This window comes from Notolabrus celidotus, chromosome 20 (genome assembly GCF_009762535.1).
Source record: "Notolabrus celidotus isolate fNotCel1 chromosome 20, fNotCel1.pri, whole genome shotgun sequence".
NCBI classification, from domain to species: domain Eukaryota; kingdom Metazoa; phylum Chordata; class Actinopteri; order Labriformes; family Labridae; genus Notolabrus; species Notolabrus celidotus.
Window position 1 is genome coordinate 27,654,946 of NC_048291.1, and position 20,744 is coordinate 27,675,689.

General features: G+C 44.3%; 2 protein-coding genes across 7 annotated transcripts; one reads left to right on the top strand and one right to left on the bottom strand.

Moving 5' to 3' along the window:
• The first annotated feature begins 167 nt into the window (after window positions 1–167).
• LOC117832513 lies at window positions 168–9,629 on the top strand. The gene is made up of 13 exons (XM_034711678.1): window positions 168–835; window positions 5,775–5,884; window positions 6,113–6,152; window positions 6,238–6,266; window positions 6,372–6,420; window positions 6,516–6,571; window positions 6,724–6,756; window positions 7,756–7,801; window positions 7,882–7,946; window positions 8,086–8,127; window positions 8,251–8,292; window positions 8,762–8,850; window positions 8,931–9,629. Exons 2-13 carry the CDS (start codon window positions 5,782–5,784, stop codon window positions 8,955–8,957), a joined length of 621 nt encoding a protein of 206 aa, XP_034567569.1. The 5' UTR covers window positions 168–835; window positions 5,775–5,781; the 3' UTR covers window positions 8,958–9,629.
• Window positions 9,630–11,414: 1,785 nt separating this feature from the next.
• On the bottom strand, window positions 11,415–20,729 carry atxn2l (ataxin 2-like). Of its 6 annotated transcripts, none has more exons than XM_034711825.1 (23): window positions 20,602–20,729; window positions 20,171–20,216; window positions 18,716–18,772; window positions 18,558–18,629; window positions 18,045–18,249; window positions 17,566–17,684; window positions 17,341–17,432; window positions 16,836–17,042; window positions 16,204–16,514; window positions 15,835–15,918; window positions 15,528–15,671; window positions 15,217–15,294; window positions 14,997–15,058; window positions 14,464–14,774; window positions 14,263–14,332; window positions 14,015–14,179; window positions 13,859–13,922; window positions 13,490–13,656; window positions 12,800–12,932; window positions 12,464–12,576; window positions 12,165–12,347; window positions 11,901–12,051; window positions 11,415–11,807 (listed from the first exon to the last, which is right to left on the bottom strand). In XM_034711825.1, the coding sequence occupies exons 1-23, from the start codon at window positions 20,616–20,618 to the stop codon at window positions 11,749–11,751; spliced, it is 2,910 nt and encodes a 969-aa protein (XP_034567716.1). In that variant the 5' UTR covers window positions 20,619–20,729; the 3' UTR covers window positions 11,415–11,748. The 6 variants fall into 6 exon arrangements, with proteins under 6 accessions (XP_034567716.1, XP_034567715.1, XP_034567714.1 ...); XM_034711824.1 differs by having other exon boundaries at window positions 17,560–17,684; XM_034711823.1 differs by having other exon boundaries at window positions 20,159–20,216.
• Between the last annotated feature and the right edge of the window lie 15 nt (window positions 20,730–20,744).

Sequence of the window (20,744 nt, forward strand, 5' to 3'; positions counted from 1 at the left end):
TCCCCCCTTCACAAAAAGAAAGCGAAGCAGAGCAAAGGTATGAAGAAGAGTGGAGGACTCTGCTTCCTTCCCTCGGTGTGGTTTCCTGTTTGTAGGTGGGAGGATGTCGAGACGGTTGTAGCAGCGTTCACACATGCTGCAGCTCTGAGGTGTCACTGTTACATCCCATGATTGGTTGGAGATGTTTGTGTGAAACTTACACTCTGACATTTCGCTGTTCTGAGCTGCAGGCCTCTGTTTCAATTTCCACCAGCAGTTTTGGTTTGAAAGAGGGCAGTTTGATCAACCCACGCACTCCAAGAAGGGGTAGACTTTACTGGTTGGCTGGTGACTCAACCTCTGCCGCAGTTAGTCACAAACCGCCACCCTTAAACTTGAATATATACCTTCAGCTGAGTTTTAAAAGACTCAAGTGTTTTCTGAACTTTTACTGGTTCCATCTTTGAGTCCAGTTTCTTCTCATTGTTTTAGAAGACATTGAGAGAAGAACACAAAAGCCTCTGTGGCGGTCGGTGACTCGAAAGCTCGACTCAGGAGGTGATTGGGTGCAGCGGTGACGGAGGAGCAGAGTCAGTGACACAGAGAGAGGGAGGAAACCAGCAAGTAGGTCGCTGAAGGTGCAGATCGACACCACTCAGATCATCAGGGGGGAAAGAAAGAGAGTAGAAGTGAGGGAAGAAGTCTGAAGACATGGGGAGTGCTTGGGTGGTGTAGGCGCCTCATGTGGACCAGATACTGTAGGTGGACCAAAGACCAGCTACAGGCCCCCAAACGTCACCCTTCTTCTGTCCAGTCTGGGACCACCGTCTCTCCTGTCAGTGTGTTTCAGGTGTAGGTGAGTCCTCCATCATTTTATACCCTTAGCTCTGACTTTGCCGCAACAGATGTGACCTATCTGAGTTTAAGTCCTACGTTAGGATGCATGTGAAGCCGATGAAGCTGGATCTCACATCGAAGCCCAGAAACCACAGGGTCGAGTTCAACACACAGCGAGGCCGTCTCTCTCTCTCTGAAGGCTTTGTGTGTTAGAGATCTGGAAGTCTAAAAACCAGACCTCTGGAGCTCTAAGTGGAACACTGCCTCCAGAATATTACAATCATCACTTTTAAATATTTCAGTCAAACATTTCTTTAAGACTGACCTTTGTGACAGTGTGTGCCTCCAGTGTGATGCCGGCATTAACAGAAGTCATGAAGGCCAAAACTTCAGAGAAGAATAGAGAATTAAAAGTGTTTAATTCTTAGATACTCTTCCTTTAAATGCAGCAGGGATTAACTAACACAAGACAAAGAGGTTAACTCTGACTGCAGATCTTCAGACGCCATTTTTGACATTCTTGATTCAGAGTTTTTCACCCAGATGAATTTACTGATTGCATTAAAACATACATGATATTATTTAACGCTGCAGACTTCTAACCTTGTATGAAAGTGATGTAGTTCATTGTTATGGACTCAGAGCACTGAAAGACTCCTACGCTAAAACAAGCTGAGCACCTTAAATCAAGCTAAGCTAAATTAGCCCCAGCTCAGGTTGTTTCTCAAAGAGTCAGAAAGTCAGATTTTTGCATTAAATTTGCTTCATTTTGTGTTTTTACTGGTTAAAGAAGTCCTCACTTTAAAAACATTGAATCATAGATTGCTTACATTTTCCTAGCTTTGGCTAACGCACCACTCTGCTAGCAGCAAACTGCTCCCCTTAGCTGCTCTTCAACACTTGTTGCTTGTAGCAGTCATGATATTTCAAACTGTGCAGACTATTGATTTAAAGAAGAGGAACAAGCAGACTCTTTAGGGGGTAAACACATTCTGGTTTCAGCTCAATAACAACTCTGACAGCTACAAATTAAAGGTTTGAAGCATGAATCTGCTCTGCATGGATGTCATCATCTCTCACTTGAGCCTGAGAAGATGGCAGCTAGTGTTCTAAAACAAAGTACTCGGATGTTTCAGTGACAGCCTGACGAGTATTTGGGTCACATAGTGGCAACAGGGTGAGCACCATAAACCACGATGTCCCTGTTTCATGTCCGGCTAGCATCGTCTTTCTTTATCTCTGTATCTCTGGTGCTCACATGCCCGTTAAACGGTGGTTCATATCAAGGTAAACATAGAGATCATAAGAGTTCCTGGTTATCAAAATGTGGTCAAAGCTGTTGACCTTGAACCCACTCATGCTGCTAAAATATGACCCAGAATGCACTTCATATGCGATAATGATCTCTGTGGTGTCATCCAATCAACCGTGGACTGCTCTGTGAAAGCCTTCAGTAATGTCAGACATCGCCACCTGACATGTTCCTTCAGAGCTAGAAGAAACCATAACTCACCAGGACAACGGCAGCTCTAATCTGTCCACAGGTTCATTTACAGGTAGCTCTGCTCTACAGCTAAGGGACCCACAGTGGGGGTCCTGAAAGGTCTTCCAAAAACTAAAACTAAAATTGCATATTTTATCCATAATTATAAGAATATAAACAAAGTTAGTGGTTTAATTTGACATAAATCAATGCAAACAGAACATGTTGAATCTGTTTCCCACTTTTCATTGTTGCCAACCCCTCGAGGTGACCACTCCAGATTAACAACAGTATTTACAGCAGCACAGGAAACAGCAACATGTGCACATCAGGGATCCAACTTTCTACGGACCAGCTACATCAACCATCTTAGGACTTCTCTTTGTTGTTTGCATGTTTTTGGATTTACTTATTAGTGTCAATTCCACAGCATTGAGAAAGATGTAACCACCTCAGGGGACAGTGGGGGACTCCGGTCTCTGGCACCGCCATTGCGGGAGTCAAGGACCCTCTGCCCCAAAGCACACCTTTCCGTTTTGAGCTAAGCATTAATATAGTTTTCAAAATGAACATTGTGCTGCTCTGAAGAGGACTAGATACTTGACATTGAGATCAGAAACCATTAATGAAGAAGTCCACTGAGGTGATAAATCAACTGATGTTATGCACATTTTCTCATAGACCTCTTTTGGCCACATTCAACTTGTATTGCAACTGCTGGGTGTCGCCCCCTGCTGGACATTTAAAGGAATGCAGCTTTTGTTGATTCTGCAGCATCATGATGTAGAGAGTGTAGAGAGCAAGAAAGTCCTGCAGGTTTGGTTGAGTGAGCGCCATGTAACACCTGCAGATAAGACACTAGAGTCATGTAGTGCACCATGGGTACAGTATTTTAGATGCTGCTTTAAATCACCAAGAGAAACTGTGATATGCAGAGGACAGAAGAGGACAGGAGAGGACAGAAGAGGACAAGAGAGGACAAGAGAGGACAGGAGAGGACAGGAGAGGAGAGGAGAGGACAGGAGAGGACAGGAGAGGAGAGGACAGGAGAGGACAGGAGAGGAGAGGAGAGGACAGGAGAGGACAGGAGAGGAGAGGACAGGAGAGGACAGGAGAGGAGAGGAGAGGAGAGGAGAGGAGAGGAGAGGAGAGGAGAGGAGAGGAGAGGAGAGGAGAGGAGAGGAGAGGAGAGGAGAGGACAAGAGAGGACAGAAGAGGACAGAAGAGAACAGGAGAGGACAGGAGAGGACAAGAGAGGACAGAAGAGGACAGGAGAGGACAGGAGAGGAGAGGAGAGGAGAGGAGAGGAGAGGAGAGGAGAGGAGAGGACAGGAGAGGAGAGGACAGGAGAGGAGAGGACAGGAGAGGACAAGAGAGGACAGGAGAGGAGAGGAGAGGAGAGGACAGGAGAGGAGAAGAGAGGAGAGGACAGGAGAGGAGAGAACAGGAGAGAACAGGAGAGCATTGAAGAGGACAGGAGAGGACAGGAGAGGACAGGAGAGGACAGGAGAGGACAGGAGAGGACAAGAAGTCCCAGTTTTGGTTGAACTAAACCAGGCTCTAAGTGTTCCTCAGTCACATTCTGGGACATGAGTTTGTTTGACACCACTCTTGATTTCTGCACAGTAAATTCAAAGCCAGTAGCAGCCTGACGTAGCTTAGCATAAATACTGAAAACAAGTGGAAACAGCTAGCCGTCAGGGCCCAGTGCCTCACTGATACATCTCTCTGATTATCTCTGGGTGTGTTTGCTGGGGCGGGGGAGTTCTTGGCAGGACTCTTTCTGCTGAGATCAGTGACTTCCTGCAGGCTCGTCATGTCTTTGAGGTTGTCAGAGAGGAAACTGTTGGGTGTTTCAAAACTGATATTTCAAAGGTAAAGACGTCTTCAATTTGTTGTCGCACCAACAGAATGGATCAGTTCTGCAGTCTGTTGTTTTTGAGTGGATGAAACTCAAATTCTGTTCTTGAAAAATATAAGTATTGACCTTCAATCTCTACTAAATCCTCCTACAAAGGTAGCATCTTTTAGGACTTGATTCATTATTGTAAATCTAACAGTTCATCCATCATATGATGCACAAATATTAACCACAGGAGGCCAGCTCTGCACAGCTCTGATGACTCTAAGGTTTATTACTTCTGTGCTTTGACTCTAAGAGAGCTTTGACTTCTTTAGTGGTCGTAGAAATATGATTTCTCTTTCTTTTGCTTTCCAAGAAAATATGATTCAACTAGACTTCTTTACTCTGACTTCTATCAGCATGCTGCCTTTTTCATGAAAGCCTTCAGAGGTTTAAGTTTTCAAATCTTACACAAAATCAACTTTAAGATCTCGTCACTGCTCGTAAGATGGCCTCCTCCACGCTGCAGCGTTGGCTGAGGATCGGACGCTGATCTCCATAGAGATCATATTTGAACAGGCAGGAGAAGAGGAGTTGTACCTGTGGGAGCAATGTCTTAGTGACAGGTTTCTCTCCATGTGTGCATCATGTGAGGGGGTTTATAGGTGTTTTCCTTCTTTAAAGTTCAGAGGGAGTTGGAGAGTGTTGGTAGTTCAGGTTGGCACCAGCCGGGCGATACACGTGTTGCATCCTTTTCCTTCCTGTGTTCTGCACCTCAGCATGCTCTCTATCTCTTGCTTTAGTCAAGCCAAGCTTTATTTATATAGCACATTTAAAAACATCCAGAGTGCTGTACAAGCTTAAAAACACAATCAATCAAAACAAATAGAATAGACATTAAAAACACAAAAGATAACACAAGAAAAAAAGCCACAATAAATAAAAGCGAAATAAAATGTTGGATGTCTCGCTCAGCAGGTGTTAAAAGCCAACGCAAAGAGGTGTGTTTTAAATAAAGATGACAGTCTGAGCCTGTCTTATATCAGGAAGCAGACTGTCCCACAGTTTAGCTCATAAAAACTGATATCAGAAAATGAAACAGTCACTTTTATACTTAATGTGTGTCTCACTGCTTACAAACACGAACAGGGAATATTTATAAAAGAATATGTTTCATCTAAAGGGACCATGAATGTCTGAATCAAATTTGATGGCAACAGCAGCTGTGATATTTCACTTCAAGACAAAAATTAAAATCCAACATAAGGTGGTTCATCCTCTGGGGATCAAGAACAATTTGCATGATAATCCTAAAAGTTGTTAAAAGTAAACTTTGAAGTCAGAGGATCAGGAAGTTTAAAAATGTCCTCCCTCTTAGGAGCATCTAAGCAAAAGTTTGTGTCCGTTTTTCTACTAGACATATTTAGAGAAATGAGGGTTCATCCCATGGGGACCTTGAATATTTGTGGAGATCTGATGATGAAAGTGTCTGAGTTGTTGGACTTAAAACCATGAATGTTAGTCTTTATTTGGCGCTAGAGAGAAACTTAGAAAAACATGAACATCTGTGTGAAACCTCATCATGATCTGATGGTTGATATTTCTCACACCTTCCTCCGCTCTCCTCCTCAGATGAAACATGGGTAGCTCCTGGCTCGTCCTGATTATGGTGGCCGCCATCTTCATCTCCATGGTCCTCCTGGCTGTGGTGTGTCTGGATTGCAGAATGAAAGGCCCTCCTGGTGAGATCACATCTCTTTGTTCACTGATGTACCGTGTGGTTAACACATGACCTGACACCTTGGTTTCAAACCCTCGTCAGACTGATGATTTCACACGTTCAGTCTGACGGTCGGTCTGACGGTCGGTCTGATGCTTTGATTTTCAGTTTCAGCTTCTTGAAGATGAGGTGTTACTTTTTATTCATCTCAGTTTAACTTTACTTAATGCTTCTGTTTCTATTCCATCAGTCTCCATCAGCCAAGCAGCCGCTTCAGATGAATACATGCCGTGAGTTTTTCCTCCTTTAAGTCTGTAACATTGTAAAGTAATATTCTCACCACACAGTATCCTCAACATCTTTCTCTCCTATTAGATCCACCAACTTTAGAGTAATCCATCCATGTGAGTATCAAATCAGCTTCTTATTGTACTTGTGATACTTTAGGTCATGGTTAGATAAGATGGAAACATGTTCCTGTATTTAGACACATTTCTGTCGTATTACAGCCCAGCCGAGTATCGGACACATCCCTCCCTCCAACTGGCTGTCACCTTCGTAAGCTCCTCTTTATATCCACACACACCTGAGAGGTTCATGTTCCTGCTCTGAAGTTAAAGTTCTACCTGTTTTATTCTCTTTCTTCATGTTAGCTCATCTTTGGTTGGAACTCAAGGCAGACAGCCATCCTTCACCGCAACAGAAACCGGTGAGAGTCACTTCTTTTTCACTCTTTAACTGACAAAATAAAGATTTTATACCCGACGTTAGGATTTCATCTTCACTCTTAAATCATAAACATGAACATTCTGTGTAGTGTAACCAAACCTCTGACACACATCACTTCTCTCTATCCTACAGAAAGTAATCCAAGTTATGAGAACCCAGCAGACGGTAAGATTACGTTTGCTTCAGCGTCAGAAAAACCAGGAAGTGAAGCAGCAGCTCGGAAATAAGTCACATCTTTCTGCTGTAATGGACGTCTGTTAGTTTGACTCTGGGTTATAAGGATTTGTAAACCTTGATCTGGGACTCGTTGGTCTTCATCAGTCCAGACTTTGAATTTGTTGGACATGCATTGAAATTAAAAGACCTAGGTTTGGACTAGTAATTCGTAGAACTTGACTTGGTATTGGGTTTTCTTTGGGACCTGTTAGCCTTGGATTTGGGACCTGTATGTTAAAGGGCTCATCAGGGGGAATGATTTGGAACTTGCTGGCTTTTGTACATGGACTTAATGGACCCAGCTTGGGACTTGGACCTTGACATCCAACCTCTTTGTCGTGGGCTTGTTGGTCTTGACTGGTGTCTCGTTGGTTCTGGGATCTATTGGCTTAGATTGAATGTCGTGGCACTCTTTGGGACTTCACAGATCTTTTTGGGACTTGGGGAATGTTAGCTGTGATTCGTTTTGTTGGGGTCCAAATGGGACTTTGACATACTCAGGGTTGGATTGTTGGTCTGACCTACAACTTGATACGACTTCTGACCCGTTGGCCTTAAACTTGGACCAGTACGACTCGGGGCTGTTTGGCCTTAACTTGGGACTCAAAAAACTAAAATCTGAAACTTCATAAACTGGAACTTAAAGTTGATGAACTCAACCTGGACTTCTTGGTACTGACAAAGAACTTGTTGGGGTTGACCCCAGACTCTGTCAGTTTGATTTGAGACTTGTTAACCTGAACTTGGAACATGATTGATCTAAGTTAGACCTCTTGGCCCTGACACTGCACTTGTTGGACTTTCTGTCGACTCTGCAAAACACACTTCAGATGTCAGGAACTCTGGATGAACTCAGCGTTTATCAAACTGTTTATAATCATGCTTTAACGTTCACTGTGATCTCTTGAATGATTAGCGCTTGTTGAGCTGACATTCTGCTTCCTGCAGGACCTGATTATATAAACGAGAGTGACCAAGACGACCCCGGATACATGTAAGTTTCTTTCTCAGACTTTGTTTTCTTTAAAAAAAGTCCCGGCAGATATCTGATCATCTGTTCTTCGGTTTCTGCAGAATCGTGCTGCCTGATGGTGAGACTCCTCTGACCAATCAGAGCCGAGCTTCAACGCCCAGTTCAGGTACACAGAAGTTCTTGAACAGTGTGTGCTTCACTTTGCATCAACCAACCTTCTTCCTCTGTGTAAAAATAATAAAACATAACTGAGTCAGCTTATTCAGTGTGTTCTGTAAACTGATCAGCTGTTTGTGTCACGACAGACGTTCAACATGATTATGAGAATATCCAAAAGAGTCCCAAAGGTGAGGAGGGTTCTAACTTTTCATCTAAAACATTGGTTCATGTGTTTTTCAGCCGCCCACACAACTTCACAAAAAACAGTAGAAACAGTTTCCTCCTTCTTCTTCTTCTTCTTATCTCTGCAGATGACAGAGACTATCTGAACGTGGAGCCGCCGCACCCTCAACGTCAGTAGGATTTTCCGTGTTGTTGATTTTCAGGTCATGTGATGAGGAAGGAGTTCTTCATCACAGGAAGCTGTTAAAGTCTGAGGATCATGGGGCTTTGATTTATCCTGTGATAAGATGGAGGATTGGGGCATAAAAGAAAAGATTTAGAGAAGAAATCGATTCAGAATCCTGGTTTTATAAGATGCTCCATGTTCCCCAATTAAGTTTTCGTCTAATTCTACTCATGTATTTTAAAGAGGTGGGATTTTTCTGTGGATATAAAAAGCCTAACACCTTATGTTTGATGTCCACCAGGAGAGGAGGGACTTCAGCCTCCCTAAATAAACATACCTTTAATCAAGATTACGTCACCTCTCCTGAAAAGTCTACGTCTAAATTGAAGTTTCCTCTTGATGTTTTGTAATGTCCATGGAACCACCGATCCCAACCCCTCAGAATAAATGTGTTACTCCATGTTTTCCTCCAGGATCCACATCAGACCTGTCGGTTCTGAGCAGCAGCAGCAGCAGCAGCAGCAGCAGTGACGACGAGGGGAACTATGTCAATCAGCCACCGGTGAGTGTAAAACAAAGCTCAGGGACGTTTCAGACTTCTCTTGTGAGGAAGCAGTCGACTCAGTTTCTGCTCCTTTTCAGATGCTCCACAGCGAGCCCAGTGCATGATGGGAAGCAGACTCACGAGAGGTTTTCAAAGACTGCCACCCACGTTTATCTTCCTCCTCATCTTCCCCCGCTGAACCAAGAAACTGAAGATGATGAATCCTCCGACCACAGAGCAGAAACTCAGCTGAGGGAAAGAAAACGCGTCGTCAGGCAGTCTGTTTGAGGTGTTCCTGTGGGGAACTCTTCGTGCTGGCAGGAATATTTACACAGTTTTTAGCAGAAATGAAAAGCCACATGTGCACTGAGATTATTCTTCATTATTCTTACCTGAAAAAAAAAAACCCTTTGAAATGTGGAGATAGATCAGTATCACTGTCTACGGATTCCACCTGTTACTCAGGAAACACTAAATTCATATCCATAATAAGAACAGTTGTCAGCCGCTCAGCTAACAACAAGAAGTCTTTCCTGATGACATGAACAGTCCTTCTCTTCAAAGATTATTAAACTCTGTCGTTTTGTTACCTGATAGGTTTTCCTTCTTTTGTTAAAACCCCTCCTCGTGTCTTTTTTATCATGTTTGATGCTTTACTGACAACTCCTGAGAATGTCTACCTTCACTGTTTTACAGTGTGTTTGTGTGTGTGTGTCGTCTCTGTAGTCTGCCTGTGTGAACTAGAAAGTGTTAAGTTACTACAACTCAATTAAACCATAACATTTTATACTCTCTGATATTTCATTTATCAGCGTTTTCTTTCATTTGAGTTTGAATTGAAGATTCTAGAAATTACAAGCACATTTATAACATTTAGTTTTGGGTATTTTTCAACTGTACTGGAGACCAGAGAGAAGAGACCAGCAGGTAGGTTCAGCCACTTAAAGCTGCTGTTGGAAGTCCTGGAATAAACATCAGATCAGAGAGAGATTTCAAATGTCAACACGACCCCTCCACACCAGATTTCCCTCTCACTACACCTCTCTGCTCCTCTAAGCCCCGCCCACAAACAGATCGTAGTGCACGCTCAATCAGGACGATGTATTAGGACCTATCAGGAGAGTGGCTCTGATTGGTCGGAGCTGACGGGAACGATTGGAGGTTATAGATTGCTGGAGGAAAATACAGAGATCTCACCATAATCTCAAAATACCTCATACATTGATGGCTGTTGATGAGTGTTAAGACTCAAACACAGCACAAATAAGTTTTGTTTTTGTTACCCCAATCCTACCGACTGCAGCTTTAAGCGTCTTCTGTAAGTGTTGATTGAACTGCGTCAGCCTGTGGTTACATTTTGTGTCTTTTATACTGTTTTTTTTTTAGAGCATTAGCCTCTTAGAGTCATGAAATATCCCTAACGTACTGTTTTTTTTGTCCCTTTCCATGTTTGAAATCAGTCTTCATGTGAATGATTACACACTGAAACTTATTCTAATTGTTCAACAAACTTTTCTCCCATAGTTATTATTTTAGATCAGTGACTGCACCTCCTCAGTTATTAGTAGCGATGTGATACTAAGTTCACATGCAGCTACGCCATTACATTAAGTGCACGGTGCACTTAGCCAAACATTTAAGCTAGCATGGAAAGAACTCTATCAAAAGCTTACCTTCATTTCATCTACACACAAAGCCTGAGTCCTGAAGAATTTAAAATCCTTCTTCTGACCTACAAAGCTCTTAGGTCATATCTTAAAGAGCTCATAGCGCCCTATTAACCTCTCTATAACACTACACTCCTAACATGCAGGCCTGCTCATCGTACCTCAAGTCTTTAAAAGTAGTATGGGAGGTAGAGCCTTCAGTTATCAGGCTCCTCTCCTTTTGAGTTTGGAATCATCTACCAGTCAGGGTCCGGGAGGCAGACACCCTCTCTACTTTTAAGAGTAGGCTTCAAACTTTCCTTTTTGATAAAGCTTATAGTTAGAGCTGGATCAGGCTTGGAACAGCTCTAAGTTATGCTGCTATAGGCTTAGACTGCCACACTGGGATCCAGTCTTTCCCTCTCTCTCTTCCTTTAACTCTTCCTGTCCCATTAAAGTTACTAACCATAGACCTTTCTGGAGTCCCTGAGCTCTTTACTCTTCCTGTCCCATTAAAGTTACTAACCATAGACCTTTCTGGAGTCCCTGAGCTCCCTTGTCTCGTAGGTTCCTACCTACTGTGAAGTATCCTGTCACCAAATCATATCGTTCAGAGATCTCACCTGATCTTCAGAAAAAAAACGTCAAAGCAAGCTGATTTGAAATGGACTGTTGCTGCCATGACGGTGCTTTTTTCAGGATCTGGCGATGTCCACTTGTGTGCTGCTCCGTCATGGCGTCGTTGGTAAGAAAAGTAAAAGTAAACCATCAAAGACCTTCACTCCTCTACTGGATCAAAAACAATGTTGAAACTTGTTTTCTGCTCTGACCGTCTCCTGACATTAGTTTGTTTTTCGAGTTGTCTCTTGTTTTGGTGTTTGTATTAAAGACCTTCCTCCAGACTCTCCTCTTTTAAATGAATTGAACTCACTGTGATTTTTTTCAATGGTTTTATTATTAATGAACTGGTTTGTAAAAGGACGGAGGGGGGACAGGGGGTAAAACTGTTCTCACAGTCGTCAGTTATCGTCTTCGATCCGTCTTCATGTGTGTGAGTGAAAACAGTCAGTATTTACATTTTAAAATCCAAGACAGTCCTGTGTGAGATGTTCCTGTGTGAAAGTTAAAAGTGTTAAGAGGGATGTGTTAGTGTTATGTCAGGAGGTGGGAATGTTACAAGATGTTCGGGGTGTTTTTTTTTTTTCAGGGTTTTTGTCACACAGTAACGCTCGTCTTCCTCGATCCTGGATCCAGCTGTGACGAGGAGGTTTCAGTTTGCAGACGGGTGGAAGGACAGCTGCTGGGAGGGGTGAGCCTGAACCTGAACAGCTGGAGGATGAGACACAGAGGTGTGTTAACACTTCAAACTGCAGAAACCAGACAGGAGAGAGGACCTGAGGGAGTCCAGGGTTTGAGTTTTACCTTGGGGGTGTCCGATGTAGAAGTGTTGTGGTGCTCCCTGCTGGGGGTTAGAGCTGTTGCCCTGCTGAGGCGGGACATAGTGCAGCATGACGGGGGGCAGCCCGTGACCTGCAGAGTGGTGGGGTCCTGACATGCCTCCTTGGACGTGAGCCTGCAGAGGACAAATGTGTAGAAAACTAAGATTCAAAGTGGACACGAGCAGGAAATGGATGTTTTTGACTCCAGATTCAGTGGACGATGAAGTCTCCTGACGGGGATATCTACCTGTGTGAGCTGGCTGATTGAGGGGAAGCCATGCTGCAGTGCCTGGTGGGTAGGCAGGCCGTATCCTTGCATGGCGTATGAAGCCTGTGGGGAGCTGTGTCCCGGCTGCAGGTTAGGAGGGGTGGGAGCAGACAACCCTCCAGAGTGGAACATGGACTGAGGCTGAGGACCGCCCTGATTTGACTGAGAGGGAAACAGAGTTCAAGACAAACACCTCTGAAGATGAATTCTTAGAGCTGCTGTGTGCTGTGTGCTGTGTGCTGTGTGCTGTGTGCTGTGTGCTGTGTGTGCACCCTCACCTGAGAGTGTCCTGGACTGGGTGCTGCGTGCTGGGGTGGAGGTTGATTCCCAGTGGGGGTGGTGGAGGGTTGAGGATGATGCATGGCGCCAGTGTGGTGAGCGAATGACTGAGCTGAGAGAGAGAGAGAGAGAGAGAGAGAGAGAGAGAGAGAGAGAGAGAGAGAGAGAGAGAGAGAGAGAGAGAGAGAGAGAGAGAGAGAGAGAGAGAGAGATTTTGAAAGGTGCGTTTTTATCATCAGCATCTCTACAAACCAACTCATGTTTAAAAAGTCCGGATGTATTGGGTTTGAAGTCTTCCTGATACAGTGATGGATATCTCTCCTGATTCTACTTACCATACATGGGCTGCTGTGGCCTCTGCTGGCCCTCTGCCTGGCCCGGGTACTGGGGGCCAGGGGGACCCATGGCCTGAGGAGGGGCTCCAGATGTCAGCATCCTCGCACCCTGCTGCAGCATCGAGTAAACGGGCTGGAGAGAGACGAAGAAGAGCGGGTCAGAAATGACTGAAACACAGAACTAAGCTTTCTTTAAGTGTTAGAATTCAATAAACACAGAAACAACCAGACTTTGTTGTTACATGTATTCTTAAGAAACACAAATTCATAAGGGTTACATGAGTAGGAAATCATAAGTGAGTATTCTTCTTCTAAAAAGGATCTGCTGACGTCAGAAAGCTTTTCCTTTATTTCAGTTTAACACCCAGAAACACTTCCAGGATTTATAACATCAGGACTTAACTTTAGAAAATGATGATCAACACTGAAACAAACATTATGTGAACACTTTAAGGCTTCAGGTCACAAACACACATTTAAGAGAAGTAGGAGACCTCTTGTGTCTACTGGGTTTAAAAATAGAAATGTGTGATTTTATATTTTTAGAGGTCTGGAAAATTACTCTGACTTTTTCTCCCCTTAAAGTTTAATAAAAGAAAAGTAATAAAAGTATAAAAAGTGAGAAAATTCATGTTCATGTATTGTATATTCTCTCATAGGATTGAGAGTGTTGGTTTGCCTCCTCTGTACCTGTCCGTGGTAGTGTGGGGGCATGGCATGGATCACCTGACCGTACTGCAGGTAAGACTGGGGGTAAGGTGAAGCCACCAGAGGAGGTCCTGCTGCTGAGGCCGCGGCTGAGATCATGGGTGAGTTCTGAGAGGCGTGATGCTCCGGACGCTGTCCCACCACGGGTCCTGAAACACAGACAGAGCGTGAGGTGACTGTTTGTATCTGATGCAACCTTTGTCAGGTTACTGTGGACGCCTACATGTTGTGGACTGAAAGTGAGGAACGTCTTAATATTTCAATTTATCAACATAAATAATCAGAAGCTTCTCTTTAAAGATCCAAAGAACATGCAGAAAACTATGATCAGTAAAAGAGAAGAACACACACCTTTGGGTCTGGGGTATTTGCCCTGGTTAACGGTGGACATGGTGTACTGATACATCTGAGGACTCTGAGGAGAACACAAGGGAACGTGAAAGTTACAGCAGAGGAGAGGTTTTCCTTCTTTCATGAATCCCTGCAGACACTCAGAGGAAGTCAAACCTGGAGGGAGTGTCCTTGGATGTGGAGCGGGGACACGTAGGACAGGTAGTGAGCAGGCGGGCTGCTGTAGATGGCGCCACCTCCTGGCTGTCCTTGAGGTTGAAGGACCAAGGAGGGGCTGGGTTGAGTCGGTCGAGGAGGGGTGGGGGCCAACACAGGCTTTTGCTGCAGCGTGTAGAGAAGGATCCGGTCAGTATTCATGGGGTTAAACATTCACAGGAAGAAGAGCGAGTTTGTGCTTCACTCACCAGGCCAGAGGGTCCTTTAATGGGAAGAAACTCTTTTGCATTTGGATTCAGAGTGGAGTTCTTCACTTGCCTGAAAGAAGAAGAGAGAAAGGAACAAGAGCAGATAAATATACTTCAAACATGAAGTTAAAGACAGTTCAGAGGTCACGTTAAGAGGTCAGCGTCTGTAGAAAGAATCTTAATCTGTGAGTGTTCACTTACACTGAAGCTACAGAATCCGCCTCCGATCGCTCGCTGCTCGCCGGAGAGGCCGCCTCCTCCCTGTTCGGGGCCAAAGCTAACTGAGTCATCCCCGGGTCCAGACCCTCCGGCCCTGCGGACTGAGAGCCGGCAGCAGCTGTGGCGCCGGCGGCGGAAGGAGACGTGCTCGCTTTCTGCTGCAGGTCTTGAGGGGTGAGAGTTTTGGGTGGTGCAGGTGAGGAGGAAGAGGAGGAGTCAGCAGGGGAGGAGGAGCCTTGCTGAGCAGCATCTGCGGAGGCCGGGCTCACTGAAGGAGAGGAGCTGGGCTGCAGCTGAGAGAGAGAGAAGAAGAGGACGGTCAGACATCTTCATGGAGAGAGAAAGTCACTCTTCGTTTAGCTTCAGGAAGCGAGAGAGAGAGGATGTTTTGGTTTCACTTTCTGAGAGACATCGTGTCGCCTTTCATTTTATACAGTCTGTCTCCTACAGGCTTGTATGACCCCTGTACAGCTCTTCTGTACACTGCATGTGTGATGTATCTATGCATTCCTCACCCTGAACTCTTTCCCAAACTTGCGCAGCTCGTCCAGCTGGGATCTCTGCTGGAATGAGGGAGCTGAGAAGAGAGAGAGAGACAGAGAGGAAGATTTGAGGGAATTATGGATTTTAAAGAGCGACATAATCACTGCTGTGTATGAATCAAACCCTCCTAAAGCCGGTATTTATTCACGCCTGGTGTTAAAGGATTAGTGTAAACCTCCTACAGTGTGTTACCTTTGTTGGTTAGGCCTTCCTGAGGACTGGAGAGACTTTCAGTTCGTTCTTTAGCTGCTGTGCTGAGGATTTCATTCACTGTGAGGAGAGAGACACAAGAACATTTTGAAATATGAGTTTTATTGTTCTGAAGTTTTTTTTATCATCTCCAATGTTTCCTCATTTATTACATTAAATTTAAACGTCACCATTTTCAGTTTCTTATGATGCTATAAACGGAATACAACATGAAATACTTTGTTTATAAATTTAAGAGTTTTTAATGTAAACTGTTGTTTAACTTCAGACCAGAAAACCCTGACATGTCTCACCATCGATAGGGAAAAGTGGGGTGGGGCCAGAGGGTTTGGTGTTGGTGGTTGTCGTGGTCACAGTGGAAGGGGAGGAGTCCAAGAAGGCAGGGCCGACCAGGTGGAGGTCCTGGGTAGGGGCGTCTGATTTTGGAGCACGAGTGACTGAAGGGAGGATAGACAATGGAGGGAGAAGAAACTGAAGAGTCACAGACCGAAGGGAACTGGATCCTTTATTTAACAGTGTGTGTGTGTGGGTGTGTGTGTGGGTGTGTGTGTGGGTGTGTGTGTGGGTGTGTGTGTGTGTGTGTGTTTGTGCTGCACCTACCTGCAGGTGAGGACTGGGAGTTCGGGTTCCGGAGAGCTCTGGAGTTCTGCAGCCTCTGAGATTTGGGTGACGTTCTGGACGTGACTGAGAAACAAGGAGAGAGACGAGCAGTTAGAGACGACGCAGGTTTAAAGAGCGACGCACCGTTACACACAGGAAGGAGGGATGAGGGATTAAAGACTTCACCGTGAGTACGCAGAGTTTAAACATCAAGTTTTATGACCTCTCCTTCACATGCAACTTCTCATCGTTGTTTAAACTTGTGTGGATGTGAGGCAGAGTGTTGAGGTTCTAATCACGTTAACTTGTGGATGCTTGTTGCTGCGTTATGTAACAAATGACTGTTCTCTAATTCAGACTCTGATTTACCTCCGTTGACAGGTGAGCGTGTCGTCTCAGCCAGCGCCTGAGGATGGGACAGCGAATGCGGCAGAATGTGATTGGAGCAGGGAGGGCTGCTGGCCGCTGGAGGGCTGCTCTGTGATTGGTGAGGAGAGTAGGCGTTCCTGACGGACAGCGGGCTGCTCGTCTCAGAGGGAGGTTTGGGGGAAGACGAGCTGGGGGGCTGGTGCCTGGAGGAGGCCGGTGCGGTGGTGCGACCGGAGCCCCCGGTTCTCACGCTGCTGCCAGACAGGCCGATCTCCCGAGCCCGCTGGGGGAGAGGAATGTATTTACCTTCTCTGGAAAAGCAAAATAAAGAAAGAGAAGTGGTGAGAGGGGCTCTGGGAAACCATAAAGTTAAAGTCCTGTTTTTAATCAGGGAGGAATTTCTGTGGCTGAGCGGAGCAGATGGGTTACACTCCAACATGTGGTTATAGAACAAGTATGGAACAAACCGTCAGAGCTGTGTCTTTAAACTCTTAAACAGGCTGCATTGTTTCAGGAGCAACAACAAAAAGGATCCTATCACTCTAAAGTTATACAGTAGGAGGACTTTGTGCCTTTACCCCCCCTTAATAACATCACCCCTGATCTGTGACGTCCCGGTAAGATGTTCCTACCTGCCGCTGGAGGAGAATCCAGGGCTCGACCGGTCCTCCCGCTCCCTGACAACAGAGCTGTATTTGTCCTCCTCGCTCCTGCCCTCGTCATTCTCCAGAGAAACCCGCCGGCGGTACTGCAGGCTGCCCTCGATCTCGTTGGCTAACCGGGCCGCCCGGGCTTCCCGCTGTCTGAACACCTCAGAGTTCCCTTTCTCTAAAGGCATGCTGGGAGAGCAGACACAGGAGACTGTCAGGAGCATTCTCAGAGGTTTGACTGACGCTCTGAGATGTTTGAGATTAGAGATGATCTTTAATTTATTGCTGATTAAACATTTATTCTGAGGTTTAATAAAAGACCTTTGAGCAAACATGAACACTGACATATGATGTCAGAACTTTGAGGACTGTCTGTTCTAGTGAGGTTCCTGAAGTTGAGGTCAGTTTTTGTTGGTGACAGAGTCCCTGAAGTCTCATTCTGGGTTAGTATGTCATCTTTGTGAGAGGACTCTGCAGACAGACTTACGTGTACATGGAGAGGCTCGAGTCGTACGTTGACTTGACGCCATACGCCTCCTCGTTAAACTTGAACATCTCGTTGGCGTCCCAGCCGTTTGACTGAGAGAGAGAAGCAGAAACAGAAAGATGAGACATCGAGGCCTCTCTGTTGTTGTGAATCTGTCTTGGTTTTCTGTGTGTGTGTGTGTGTGTGCGTGTGTTTGTGTGTGTTAGTGCATGTGTGTACCCTTACTGCGTCTGCCTCCAGCTCAAAGTTTTCACCGTTTCCATTCCCCTCCCATCTCTGCAGAACCTTCTCCCGGTGTTCCCCGTTCACACGTGATGAGCTGATGGCCGAGTCTGTGAAAACATCTGAACACACAGAGAGAGAGAGAGAGAGTGAGAGAGAGAGAGAGAGAGAGAGAGAGAGAGAGAGAGAGAGAGAGAGAGAGAGAGAGAGAAAAATTATAAATACATCCAACTCTATTCCACTGCCTCTAAACTCATCCATCCTGCTTTGATCCACTTTCTATCTCTCAGATCTCTGCACACACACACACACACACACACACACACACACACACTGTGACGACACTTAGTGTGGATATAAATAAATCAGGCCACAGAGAAACAGATGTTTGGGTGTTGGTCTTGAGAGATGTTGTCGTGCATTTTGGAATTTGTCAACACACAGTTTCAGCTTCTTATCCAATCATCTGTCTGTGTCTCTACCTCTGACTGCAAAGCTCAAGTCGACATCACGGCACGTCATGGTCACCAGGTCGGCGGGGCTGAAGATCATCGTGTCGGTGATGTCTTCAATCTTAGGCGGAGGTGACTGGCTTCCTTCTCCTCCTCCTCCTTCCTCGCCTCCTCCTCCGCCTCCTCCTCCATCTCCTTCACTTCGTTTATGAACAGCATCCACAGCCAGCTCACACTGGTAACAGACCAAAATACAAATCACATTAACCATCATGACACAGCAGCCTTTCTCCTCTGGTGTCAGTTTGAGGTTTCAAAGAGTAGAAACACAGACGGACTGATATGAAGTCAAGGCCTCGACATTGGTTGGTAATAGAGAAGATGATGTAAAGTGAAAATCCAGGGAGTAACTGAGAATATTATGAGCTTAAAAAAGAATCAGTAGGTCCATTTATCTTTAATAAAAGTATATATAAGGTACTGTAAACTTGGCCCCTTGTGTCTGAAAGTAAAGACTGAGATAAGGAGTTGTCACTTTTTTACCTGTGAGCTCAAAGTCTTGAAGATTCCTTCGTAAGCTGTGCCGTTCTTCACTCTCACGTCACAGGTGGAGCCCTGAAACCAACATTTAGGAGAACTTCAGTCTGATTAAATCTGAATAAATCATCAGCATCGTCACGTTTGAAGAGTCCAGTACTCACCACCACTGCAGTGAGGAAATGAAGCATCCTGGCGTTGTTGTAGACGCCTTCGAATAACTGCAAACAGAGACAATGACGTTAGAACAAACATCTTTATGTACATATATCACTACTTTGAAAATGTAAGTATATGATCATGTAATAGTGTGTGATCTAACTTTAAACTCAGACTTGTGTCTGTTGGTTAAAGTTAAGATGATGAATGTTTGACAGTCCTTTGTTTACACCTGATGTCACTTCTCCAAAAAGCTGGACGTTGTTCGTCTATAACTATATTTCTAAAACTGCTTTTAAAGATTCTAAGTCTACATATCAGTCTTCATTTAACTACTGGCTCACTTAATTACTTTGTTAATTGGATATAAAACGACAGCTAGTAATTATTATCTATCTATTATTATCTATTTATAATTTTTGGTGGGACAGATGGACATCAATGTCACCAAGACAGAAAACTGAGATGTGTTTGACAGAGTACAGAAAGAGTTAAGTTGTATCTGTGTGTGTTTGACTCCATTTTTAAGACATTTTGACAATTTAATTGTGATTTATTTCGCGACCTTGATGCCCGTCCGTCCAAAGAGAGTTTAAAGAGGGAATTAAATCTAATACTAACACCATAAGTTTTCAAAATGAGACACTTTGTTCTTTTTCCATATTAAATAACTTTTATTTAATTTTTATTAACCTTTATTTAACCAGGTAAAAACCCATTAAGATCAGGATCTCTTTCATGAGGGTGACCTGACCAAGAGGTCAGCAGCACATGTCATAAAAACAGTTACAAATTAAAACATACAATTTATAAATGCAAAGTGTTTTAAAATATGAATAAGAGGTGTGGAGGCTGTAACAAAGGTTTAAAACACAGGCACTGTTCAGTGCTCAAAAATAATATATGTTATTTTTTAATCATAGCAAACATTTATTTAAAGAGGAGGAGATTTTAAATGACTGATGATGAGCTTGTTGGTTTTATAAGTGAATTAATGTTTGTAAAGGTTGTTTTGTTTTAATTGTCAGCTTTATTTTTTGTTATTATTATCACTATAATTATTATTATTATGTGTATAATATGTAATTTAAAAAAATATATTAAAAGAAGATATTTTACAATTATTGAAGGTGGTTTGATGTTAAAGTTAAATCTGCTGTTTGTTTTTGTTTGTCTGTCAACCATATTTATTTACATTTTAAGTCCTATTTAATTTTAATTTATATATATTTAGATAAACATATATAATATACACTTAATAAATGAACAGCATTATAAAAACACATGATATGACTGACAGGAGACAGAAACAGAACCAGACAGCTGACTGATCATCTCGCTGTCCTCTCAGAGACCTCCAGGTAAACATTGGCACACCTAGCTGTAATAAATAATTCATAAGCTCCTCACAGCAGTCTAAATAAAGACAGGTGTCTGTCTGCACTTACTGAGCTGCTTACAGGACATGCTGGAGTCTGTGATGGTGGTTTCATTGTGCTCCTGGTCCTGCAGAGGGAGAGAAAGATGTTCGTCAGCTAACAGCTAAAGGTCCTAACTGCCCAGAGAGAGAGAGAGAACAATACCCAGCAGCCTCCCACAGCACCCAGCAGCCTCCCCCCTCCACAGCCAGCAGCCTACAGCCTGACATCACACCATGTAACAACCCTTAAACACAGAGTCACATTTCAACACCTCTCTCCTGGAGACAGAGGCAGGAGATTAAAATGTTTCTGAATATCTGAACACTGAAATCAGTTAGCTTGCTCGGCTAACGGAGCTAGCTGCGCGTAGACGTCGAGTTTCATCAACAGACACGAACCAACGGCTGAAAGTGAAGCTGGATTCACGCGAGACCCTGACAGGAGTGGATGTCTCAGTGTGGAAACATTACTTTTTAGTCATGTGCATCCCTGTTATTCCCGTCTCGTCGCTGCAGTCAGAAGTCACAGGGTTTGACAGGCCGGACACGATACAGCGCTGAAAAACAACAAAACACGGCGGAGGGAGCGCGCGATCTGTTCACCCCGGCACCTG